At 44.7% G+C, this 12,550-nt stretch overlaps 1 protein-coding gene across 1 annotated transcript in view; it reads left to right on the top strand.

Moving 5' to 3' along the window:
• Nucleotides 1-12,550, top strand: part of MIOX (myo-inositol oxygenase) — a 72,150-nt gene that overhangs the window by 29,322 nt on the left and 30,278 nt on the right. The window contains exon 4 of the mRNA XM_088444440.1: nt 11,905-12,067. Coding sequence (XP_088300566.1) covers nt 11,905-12,067 — 163 coding nt within the window. The remainder of the gene's footprint in view (nt 1-11,904; nt 12,068-12,550) is intronic.

Here is a 12,550-nt window from a genome sequence, read left to right as displayed (position 1 = left end):
CACTGCAAGAGCCGGACTTCCGTCCGGCTCCTGCAGTGGGTAATGGGACAGACGTCATGACGTCTGTCCCAGTATGCTGAGCGCGCCAGCCCAGGAGGACTGGCGGGCGGCGACGGGAGCGGCGTCGCGGACTGGAGGAGCAGCAGCAGCAGCGTGGATTCAGGTAAGTATGTTTTTATATATATATATATTTTTAAAAACCTGTCAGCACTACTGGGGGCACAACGGGGGAGGCTACCACTGGGGGGACCTCTACTGGGGTGGCGGCACAACGGGGGGGGCTACTACTACTGGGGGCACCATTATTAGGAGGACCTTTACTGGGGGGGGCTATTACAGGGGGCACTTAATCGGGAGGGGGAACCTCAACTGGGGACCACTTCTTGGAGGGGGGAACTACTACTGGGGTCATTATAAAAGGGGCCTACTACTAGGGGCACTGCACTGGGGGGACCACAACTGGGGGCAATAACAGGAAGGACCACTACAGGGACCACTGGATAGGGGGGTCACTACTGGGGGCACTGCATGGGAGGGGGGGACTACTGCTGGGGGCACTATATAAGGGGCTTACTGCTAGGGGCACTGTGGGGACCACTACTTAAAGGGGCACTAGATAGGGGGGATCACCACTGGGTGCCTGCATAAGGGGGACCACTACTGGGAAACCTGCATGGGGGGGACTACTGCTGGGGGCACTATATAAAGGGCACTGCATAGGGGGGACAACTACTGGGGGCACTATATAAAGGGCACTGCATAAGGGGATACCACTACTGGGTGCACTGCATTGTGGGGACTGCTACTGGGGGCACTGCATAAGGGGGAACACTACATAGGGCACTGCATTTGGGGGGACCACTACTGGGGGCAGAGTAAGGGGAACTAATTGTGGGCTGTATAAGGGGGACCACTACTGGGGATACTGTATAAGGGGCACTACTATGGGCCTGCATAAGAGGGACCACAACTGCATACTGGGGGTACTGTATAAGGGGTGCTACTGGGGTTAAGGTGCATATGGATGGGAATGTTCAGCGTGAAAATAAAGGGGTGTGTCATGTTGACACGCCCCATTTTTAAGTGACCACGCCTATTTTTTTTCCGCACGTGCCTTCGGCGCGCGCACATATCGGGGTGGTGGTGGTGGGTGGCTCCCTTTTCAAATTTGCCCTGGGCTCCAAATATCCTTGTTACGCCACTGCACCTGCTAAAGGTTTAGGGCCAAATGTAATAGGGTGAGAGTTTAGAAAAGTGAGAGTTTCTGACACTTTTTAAACTTTGCAAATGTAATAGAGTCCAAAAACAAAGTAACAGAGCGAACTCACATGTTTTTTTAGACTTAAAAAACTCTCACGATTTAAAATCTCATTCAGATGTTTTCCCATATTGAAGATAAAACTCAACCAATGTGAGAGTTTACTGCTAAACTCTAACATTTTCTAAACTCTCACCCTATACATTTGGCCCTTAGTGTCTCACATTATTTTGCAGTTGTGATGTTTTATATTTAATTTAAAACTATGTTTCAGGATTCTACAAACTACTGTAGATGTAATGACAAATTGCTGTGACTTATTATAGTCAGTGTGTCAGTATAAATAGAGTGGCATATAATGGAATAATACATTTTACTACACTTTTGTGCAGAGACTATACATTGTAGTAAGAGAAGGTGACATTATGCAATGGGTGGTATAAGCAGCTGTTCCCACGATTAGTAACACTACTACAGAAGTAGCAGCGTAACTTACCTCCCCTGTGGCTAGCGGTCACGCATGCAAAGCCACTGGGGATCCGTCTGATCCCTCTTCACATTCCCGGAACTCTTTCTCATAGGAAGGAGCGGGGCTCTTACAACAAGTGCCATTTGAAGATGGAGTTTGTTGTCGCAAGCAAACTCCAAAAGCTTTACGTTTTCGGAGTTTGCTGAATATCACGTTGTCCTATCAGACCACTGATGATGAATGGCCAATTACCTAAAATATTACAAATGCATTTCCGCATGTGTAATGGGCCATTTAGTGTTGATGAATGGACCCCCTAAAGTCTGAGTACAGTATTATCTAATAACAGGATGTTCTTCTGAGGACCGGACATCATTTAAGAAGAGCATTTATTATTAGGGGTTAACTTTTTGAAGACCAATTGACCTTTTCTGCATCACACAAAAAGTTGAATGACATGGAAGTAGTAATTTATTAACTTAAGTATATGAAGTTCAACATAGCAGAAACATTATTAAACAATCATTTGTAATGACCTGATCAATAAATAACTATGTGACACCTTCTCCTCCACAACACAAACAGAAAACATTATCACACACTTTAAGTTGTCTTACAGGCAGGGGCGTAACTAGGTATTTGAAGGCCCCATAGCAAAAGTTTGTAAGGGCTCCTATGTACTACGCAATGGTAAAAAATGTATATAACATATGTAACTCTGACAAACCCTCAGGTTACTCAGAATGGCTGGAAATTTCAGCATGCCCAAAAATCAGGCCGACTCCCCATTTTCTGGGCTCCTGTCTGTCAACGTCTTGTCACCACCCCCAAAATGCCAGCAGTATGTCAATCATGATGCGTTTTTTGGGACACTGTAAGCGACATCGTAGTCCCAGATCTGCACATGTGCAGTGCGGTATGTGCAGATCTTAAAATATGGGAGATGTATGTAAACCATAGGGTTTGCGTACATCTCTGAAATAGGCCCTATAATGTATCTGTAGGATAAAGCAACTGATGATTAATGAACTTGTCTTTGGTTGAACTAAATATGTCACAAAGATTATAATAAAAATGTCAATGAAATAGGATCCAGTTTACTAAAAGTGTAAGGGTCTAGCTACAGATAAGAGGTGGTAGGGCACCATCAACATGACAGCTATAGACAGCAGAGGGATATGTTCAGTATCCCGATACAGGGGATGCTGGCACTTAAAATCCCAGCGGCCGAATCCCAACACCTGTCAGAATCCCGGCGCTGGCACCCTTCCGCCGGCCTCCCGAAGGCAAGTAACGTGGTTGGCAGGAGGGTTAGGGGTTAGCGGGAGGGTTAGGGTTAGACACTAGGGGTGAGGGATAGGTTTAGGGTGCAGGGAAGGTTAGGTTTAGGCACTAGGGGGAGAGATTAGGTTCAGGTACAGGGGTGGGAGGGTCAGGGTTAGGGTAGGGAGAGGAGGAGGGAAATAATACTTCCTGACAGGTGTCGGTATCTTAACCCCATCGGATGCTGGCATCTGGATTTTGACCAACGGGATCCCGAGCGACGGCATCCCGTACCCATCCCGACAGGAGGTGGCGTTGCACCATGAACACTGACAACTGCAAAATCTTTTCCACTTACTGCAATCAGCAGTAATGGGGTGCATGAGCAAAGATAGAAAAGTGTTTGGTGCTTCTTGTTTTGTTTGACAGCTTATTGACTTTTGTTTAACCTTTCATGATTCTACATTCTCCAACCCATTGAATTTGGGTTTGTCTATCATGTCTCTCCTGGTAGCAACAAGGACTGTGTCAGGGAAATGGAACCAGTCCACTGTGTTCAGTTGGTCAGTGCCCAGATCAATGCAATCAAGACGTTTGTGGGATTTACCAACTATTAGAGATTGTATCTGCAATTTCTCTAGAGATTTAATCACTATAACTGCATTGACCAAACATGGACTAAACAAACATTTGGCACCTATTAATGTCATTTCACTTCATCAGGCTTCAGTAATTTGAGGTTGACAAATCCGAGAGTATACTAATGACATGTCCTTCTTTAAAGAGATGAACTACTACTGTACATTGGCCCTGATTCAGAGTCGAACGCTCTGACCAGAGCGCTTGCTCTGAATCAGGGCCCACCTCCATAAATATGGAGCATCCTCCTGGACGCTTGTATAGCTGTGGGTCACCACCCACAGCCTATACGAGCGTGCAGGATGATGGTCGCGATGGTCTTGACCATCGCGACCATCGCCAGTGCGAGCAGAAGAATGAGGTTGAGTTTCTCAACCCCAAGGCCAGGAGTGATTTTGGCTCTATCAGAGCCAAAATCACCACTGACATCACTAGTGATGTCAGTGGGGCCGGCTTCTGACGGTAGGCGTTCCCTTGGGAACGCCTCCGTCTGGCTGGCACGCCCCCGGCACGCACACCAAAGGGGGCGTGCTGTCAATCAACATCGACAGCACGCCCCCTTTGATCAGACACAACGAGCGAAGGAAAGTCCTTCGCTCGTCGCGTCTCGCGCATGCGCATGACGGAGCTCCCTCCGTCGTGCGCATGCACAGTGCACACCATCGAACCCACTTGCGAGCGGACAGCTGCTCGCGAGTGGGTCTGAATGAGGCCCATAATGGACAGGTATTCCTGGTCGTCACTATGGCCCTCTCTGTGAGAAGGCACCTTCTGAAGGGCACCAGGTTGCATCTCTTTATCTTCACTGACCATAAGAATCATGGCCCCTATTTAACATCGAAGGCAAATACCATATATTTACCAATACTTACCCCTCCGGCGAGGTCCTGTGAACTATTCGTCCTCGTGAGGTCCTCCGCTGGGCTGCTGGCAGCCTAACACTGAAAGATGGTGCCAGCTGCAACTAACTTATTTTCACATAAAAACAGTAATGATCAAGCAGTTCATGGCAAAAAAAAAGATCTCACTTCCTCTGAGTCATTGTGTTCTGTGATTTATGATTTCAATAGGTTTTAAGGGGCTTTTTTATAAAAGTAAATTTTGAGGTAAGGGCTTGATTTAGAGATGCACGCTAAGTGCATGCAATGCCAATAGTCACACAGTTGGCCGATGTTAGAAGTACTGTGCATGCCACGAGTCACACAGTAACCATGTGTCCTGAAGGTTACCACTGGGAGCCGCAGAACAAGTTTGGTCGCAAGATCCAAGGATTTCAGTGGGAGTTCCTGGGAAGTAACAGAAGGGTGGTTATGCAGATTTGGGCGCTGACACAGGACACCATGGGCCTGATTCAGAGCCGTTCGCTATTTGCGGTCGTTCGTTCAAAAACAAGGGGTGGCTATTCAAATGATCCGTTCGCAAATTGCAGTCTGTTCACACCTCTAACATACGCTCGTTTATTTGTTAAAAACGCCCCCTGGCCGCTCGCACCATACGTCATGTCCGCTATTTATTAGATTAATCGAGTACATCGACCAGCGTATGAACTGCTCGCTATTCTTGTGGTTGGTTTTTGCTACCACAATTTTGCGAACAGTTCTGGCTTAAAAAAAACCCAGTGACGTGGTCAATGACGCTGCTGTTTTAAATATGCACACCCATAAAACGCCCGTTTTGACCTTTAAGCACGCCTGCGTTCTGATTTCCACTCCCCGTTTTCAAGCACCTTCCCCTGTTACCACCCACATACGCCTCATTCTGTCACTCAAAATAGCAGGCACTCGCTATATTGCGTACAAATGATTTTCGGCCGCACTGACTGGTTCGCGCATGCGTACTAAAAACCGTACGCATGCGCAGATGTGCGAACATCGCTCGGAACGAGCGTACTGCCGCTAGCGAGTGGCTCTGAATGAGGGCCCATGTTCAGACAGAGAGAGTGTACCAGCAGTAGGGCTGGTGCAAGCTTCGATGGTGCAGTGATGGTGCAGTGATGGTGGGCCTAAAGATGCTCTAAGACGGATTAGTGCCGCTGCAAGTGGGCATCTCAGTAAGTTAAGAATCGGCCTCGGCATTAACATAAAGATGCAGACACTGCTGTGAAAAAAGATGCAGCCGCGTCCACCTCGGAGTCAGAAATAACGTTTTCAGAATATTTCCACATCTTATAATATCAGGGCCACTTTAAAAGAGATTACGCTGTAGATTTTACACAAAAGCAGTCTTTAGTGCTTTCTATTGGGACTGCAACAATGCCCTATTTAACAAGCTTTGAAAGGTTAACTTTTTGGAGCCAACACCCATATACTGTTATCTCCTTCTATCCCTCCCCAGTACACAAGAAGTTCCTCCGCTCTCTCCTTTTGTAAAATCAGGCCAGGCATGTGAACTATGGGCCTCATTCGGAGACGGACACAATGCTGATGTTTTCACACAAGGATAATTCTACCTACTGTGCGTGCATATAAGTCACACTGTGTATGTGCCACAATGGTCTTGTGATGGCTGTCACAGTGAGGATTTATTCGCAAAGTGATTGACGGACAGGTACTATTTTTTGGCAGTAACAGGGGTCTTGGGAACACAAACACAGATGCATTGCAACTGTTTTGGGAGCGTGTCTGAGACTGCAATCCTGTACACAGTAGATAATGCTCCAGCAGCCATAGGGTTTGACCGATGATCAACCAATATTTGTCCGATGGTTATGTCTTTGTACACTAGTGGCGGAGTTGAGATGCAGTTTTGGGCGCCCATGGGCAGCCTCCGGGGCACTAAACTACTCTTCCAAGCATCCAGAAGAGCCACCCAAGATTTGGAGCCTTGCGGACATTCCTGGAGGGTAGGCAAGTATGCAAGGATATCTTGATAAATTGGCCGAAACCGTCTTCTCTAATCGCATTTAATAGTGTTGATTGGAGATCTTATATGTTGGTGCAATTTTGCAAATATTGTTAAGAAGGTCCTTAAGTATCTTAATAGGTGAGTGTTTATTAAACAAACATTTTAGTCATATAACCTTATAGCCGCTACATTATAAATTATTTGGATCCTGGAACATGTGCGCCCATACATTGTACAAATACTTCCTACAGGAAATTGTAACCTAAATTATTTTGGAAAGGGAATTCCAAGGATCATTACACTGTGTTTGGCGTCAAAACACAAGTACAGTAACCTCCTACTGTATATAAGACACAGTTGCTATGCACAATAGTCCTCTGTACTAATTTGTTCCTAGGACCTCTGCTGGGTAAATACTGTAATTCCTTACTGTGGCTATGCCAAAACAAAAGAAAAGATTCTAATGCACACTGCTAAAATGATATCGATATCAGGCTTCTGATTAAATGGTCACAGACTGGCATAAAGCTGCACTACCACATACGAAAATACTTTTACTAACATGCCCCTACCCCTAGCCAGTGCCTCAGGGCCTGCTACATGCAGAGATTTTCTGTAATATAAAACCATACAATTAATGTAGTTTTCCACTTTAAAATGATAGAGTAGGTATGTGTGTAAGTGGGGCATAAGTCAAACTCTTCAAAGAAGGAACAGAGGAGTGAGTGGATTGATGCATGTCTCAAACCCAAAGGGCACATTTCTTGAAAGATGAGTGCACTACTTCCTATCCCTCCATAAAGGCTTCATTTTGTTCTAAGATGGCCATCGAGATTACTACTGAGAATGTTCATGGGGCTGTCTTGTTCTTTACTGTGAAGAGTGACTTGGTGGGAGACAGTAGTCTACTGCTTAGCTCATATAAGAGACCTGGTTAATACCTGCATTTAATGCTGTTTCAGCATCCTCCACCACTATCTGCAGGCAACATACACTCAACAGCTGGTGAGTTATATGAGAACCCCGCTCCACTCCATCACCAGTGTGCATGTAACAGTGAGTACCGCTGTACCTACTATCTATCAATAAACCAACAGCACTGGTTAAGTAACTGGGCTGGTCATAGTTTCAGTCATCCGCTGGTGTGTGATTACACAACACTGTAATATCATAATTTCCAACAACATTAGTAAAATTATTTCAATAGGTAGTGGTGCAACTTTAAGAAGCTGGCTGAGATTGTGTATCAGATCTATGCTTCTCTTCGCACTGTAACAGGGTTACCTGAAGTCTCCAGCAGAGATTCTGAGTGCAAATCAGCATCACACATTGCAAGTGGTGAGAGTCCCAGGAGTGGGACCACAAATAACATACTAGTCTTAGATACAGTAAGGGATATATTTACTAAAGTGTAGGTTTTTAGAAGTGGAGATGTTGTACATAGCACCAATTAGATTCTAGCTATTATCTTCTAGAAGGTGCTAGTTAAATGATAAGTAGAATCTGATTGGTTGCTATGGGCAACATCTCCATTTCTAAAAACCTGCACTTTAGTAAATATACCCCTAAGACTGAGAAAGGGGGCAGGATATACTAAAGGAAAAATGTGGTAAAAACCCCGTTTTCTGAGGTTTTACCGCATTTCCATATGTACTAAGCCCCGCCAACCCTTTTTTTTGGCGCGGAGGGCAACGCCAGAAAAATCTGGCGTTACCACATAGAAGCCTATGGGCTTCTTACTGGACCCCGCACCTGACGCTTCGCCACCGCCTCGCAGCCCCGCCGTCGCCCAGCGCTGGCCCCCACTCACCCGCTGTCCATGATCGCTGGCTTGCGCTCCTCCTGGGTCCTCCGTCTCCTCCTCCTCCTAATCTTCCGGGTGCAGGGAGGAGGAGGAGCCCGGGGCTTCCTGCACATGGGACCAGCAAGAAGCTCCCGGGGCTCGGAGGGGACGGGGTCCCACAGAGACCCCGTCACCAGGCATCGGCTGCTTCGCAAAGGGCAGCTCTTATCACAAGAGCTGACCTTTGCTATACTAATCGCATATGTTAGTACATATGCGATTAGTAAGGTTGCGGTGACTGGTGGAATGGTCACGGCAACCTTAGTACATCCCGCCCAGGCTGTGCTAAATAACCCTGAAATGTGAAAATCCCTTTATGGTCCTTAATACTCATTGTCACAATAGTATATTGACAGTTTGCTGAATGAACCCCTCTTATCCTCCACACTGATGGAGACCAGAAGAAAATAAAATTAAATTATCTTCCTGAGCTCAATGATGTGGATCGGAAATTAATGGTATGAATGGGGAGAGTAAATTTAAGTCCCTCTTTCTCCGCAACAGAACATAAAAAAATGGGGGTGTCCTTGTTGAAGTTATTGCTTGGTGATCAGTGCGATCACAAGGCATAATTTCTATACCACAGACAAATCATGGAGTCCAGGGATGGGGAAGGTCTCCACGTGTGACGAAATGCGTTAAGGACTCCACCTCTCCCGCTACCTGCGAATTAAGGGCCTGATTCAGAGCCGTTCGCTATTTGTGGTTGTTCGTTCAAAAACAAGGGGTGGCTATTCAAATGATCAGTTCGCAAATTGCAGTCTGTTCACACCTCTAAGTCTGAATGAGCGAGCAAAACATACGCTCGTTTATTTGTTAAAAACGCCCCCTGGCCGCACGCACCATACGTCATGTCCGCTATTTATTAGATTAATCGAGTACATCGACCAGCGTATGAACTGCTCGCTATTCTTGTGGTTGGTTTTTGCTACCACAATCTTGCGAGCAGTTCTGGCTATAAAATAACCCAGTGACGTGGTCAATGACGCTGCTGTATTAATTATGCACACCCATAAAATGCCCGTTTTGACCTTTAAGCACGCCTGCGTTCGGATCTCCACTCCCCATTTTCAAGCACCTTCCCCTGTTACCACCCACATACGCCTCATTCTGTCACTCAAAATAGCAGGCACTCGCTATATTGCGTACAAATGATTTTCGGCCGCACTGACTGGTTCGCGCATGCGTACTATAAACCGTACGCATGCGCAGATGTGCGAACATCGCTCGGAACGAGCGTACTGCCGCTAGCGAGTGGCTCTGAATGAGGGCCTAAGTCTGGCGGTCTTTAAGAACATAGGCTTGCCGTCTCCAGGATCAACGCAGCCCATCCTGCCATTGCAAACCAGCGTACAGTCTTGCTGGCTCCGGAAGGAGGTTTTTGCCACCTGCAGGTGGGCAGCTTTGCGGGCTCTGAGGACGCTCGGATTATTTAATTACCAGCCGCCATTTGCTCGTCCTGGTTCCTCTTGGAATGTTGCTCCTGGACCGCAGATAACACTTGCTTTTTTAACTAATTACTTTTTACTTTTGGATCAACAGATGACCGTTTGATCCACCTCAGGTTAATTAAGAACTTTTAATATCTCATATCCTTGGACGGACGTTACTATCCGTTGGATTACAAGCAGGTTTTTTATATATAGGAAGCATATATTGGAGAGTTTTTTTCTTGATGTGTAATCTCTGACTATTATCCACCTCGGCAGAGTTACTATATTGATACTTTAGAATCAAATCATTGAGACATGGTTTCTTTTTTATTGTGTTTAGTAACATTGGTGTATTATTAACATTTTAACTGATATTTATTTAGTAAATCCTATTTTACATGAATTAGTATTGTCGTTTTTCAATTGCGCAGTTCTGGGTGAGTTAAGTGGTTAAAATTTAGAACCTCAGCAGAAGGTTCAGGACACTGCAGCGGTTGAATTAATGAGGCATTAGGTCTATAGCGCCTTGCCATTGTTTTTTGCAAACACTGAGATGCCCACTGTCAGTGTCCGTACACGCAGTAATAAATATTGGTGTGTCCTTGGATGCCACCATCAGTCGCACCATCGAATCTTGCATCAGTCCTATGGCAGGTGCATTTTCTCCATCCATGTATGGCCTCCTATGTGAGTGGTTGAGCAACCACTTTCACTGAAACACAATCACAGCACTACCATAACACGCCCATAAGAGGACCATCTCCATGCGTGCGTTAAGGCACCACCCTGTCACCATCCAGGAACACCCACTACATTTTCAATACACTTCTCCCTCCGTGCTCCTGAAATTAGAATTGCGACTCTGCATGGACACAATCGGGTGCATGCATGGGGCACCTTATGCTGAGTACACACTAGACGAAATGCTGTCCGATCCGGCGGACCGTAACGACATATCTGCCACATTGTCTAGTGTGTACCCGCTATGTTGCTAACGATGCGTGCATCCTCTGCCGACCCTGCATGCAGTTCCAACGGGGGATATCGTTAGCGAGGGCCATGCTGCCAAATACATGTACCTTTAGACACATGCACAGTAGCAAAATAATTGCTCCACTGCGTCAGACATGGGCAGTCCATCTCTGAATCAGGCCCTTAATCTGTTAAACTGGTCATACACTATACAATATTCTGTCAGATATCTGTCCAATCTGGCTGGTTGGAATGAAACCTGGTAATGTATGGGAACAGATGACAATCGTCCATTTGCTCACAAACACTGGAAAATAGCCAAAAATGGTTGTTCAGACAAATCGGTTAAAAAACACAGTTTAACCAATTTGAACAATTTTTATGTCCTTTTTTCAGTGTTTAAAACCATATGATCGACTGTCATTTGCTCCCATACATCACCAGGTTTTCATTCCAACCAGCCAGACTGGACAGATATCTGACAGATAATTGTATAGTGGATGCCCAGCATTAGACCAACAAGTCCTATCATAGTTTTGAACTAAAATACTCTATCATATTTTTCCTAAACTTAGGAAGTGTTTTAATTTAAAATATTATGGTGTTTATTTAAAATGACTGAAATTTGCCTTCGATTCACTTTCTTGAAATTGAATTTAAAAAAAAAAAAAAGACTTTTATAGGCATTGTGATTACATTTTATTTTACATGTTAGAATGAGCACAAAGACTAATGACATTTTCAAAAAATGTTAAGTCTTCTGAGAAAAACAAGTTGCAGTATAATATGTGTGGGTACTGCATCAGTGATATTGATGCTAGCATGTGACAAGTGCAAACATCAACAAATTACCCTGAACGCAGGGGTGAGAAAATCTTCAGCAGCGAAGAGGTTATTTACAGTACATGTATGTTAGAGCATGAATAAAGTTTTGTAATTGAAAAATAAAGTCTCAGGTTTTAAGAGAAAAAAAGTGTACTTAAATGTAATGAAATTGATGCCAAGCAATGTGTGGGTCCCAGTATACATATGGGTGTGGCAGTCTGGTTTACCATTAATGATTGGGACAACTGCAAAGTAATAGTCCACTACTTTCCCAGTATAGTTTTTTGCTCTTTCCGTTAAAACATTGAGGTATATTGGTAGTGGGCACTCATCTTTACTAGGCCTATTGTCATTTCAGCATGCATACTGGGGTTCTTGTACACACAAAAAGATGAGTGTGATGGAAGCCCTCGGTTTGCTGGATTGTCTGGTGGATGAATCAGATCCTGATGTGGACTTCCCAAACTCCTTCCATGCTTACCAAACAGCAGAGGGCATCCGCAAGGCTCACCCAGACAATGGTATGTGCCAGCTTCCAAGAATTACTTGTCAAATATCACAAAATGTAACTAAACCTAAAACACATACAAATATCAGTAGCTTGTAATGCAGAATGCATATTATATGCACAAACGTGGGAATTCCCCCAAATATCAGGCGCTTAGCTAAATAAATTAAAATCAATCACCAGCTGCAGTAACCTAATGAGCCTGTGTGAATGTACATAGAAAGATCAAGAAAAATTGCACTGCGCTTATCACCACCCATTAGAACTTGGCATGGCAGAAAATAAAGACTATCAATGCACCTTTAAATTAAATAATAAATGTTTTAATATAACAAATTGGGATAGTATTATATCATTAAACATAAATACATAATAATTAGCATGTGCACATGACTGTTAGTTCTCACATTGTTTGTATTGGTCTTTCTGTTAATTAGCCAATAAAATAAACAATAAATGTCCACATAAAGGAGAAAAAGAATTAGGAGTATGGGGT

Source organism: Taudactylus pleione, unplaced genomic scaffold, assembly GCF_031769625.1.
Source record: "Taudactylus pleione unplaced genomic scaffold, aTauple2 ptg000019l, whole genome shotgun sequence".
Lineage (NCBI taxonomy): Eukaryota > Metazoa > Chordata > Amphibia > Anura > Myobatrachidae > Taudactylus > Taudactylus pleione.
The sequence above is the reverse complement of the archived record's forward strand: the minus strand, read 5'-3'. Positions and strand labels throughout refer to the sequence as shown.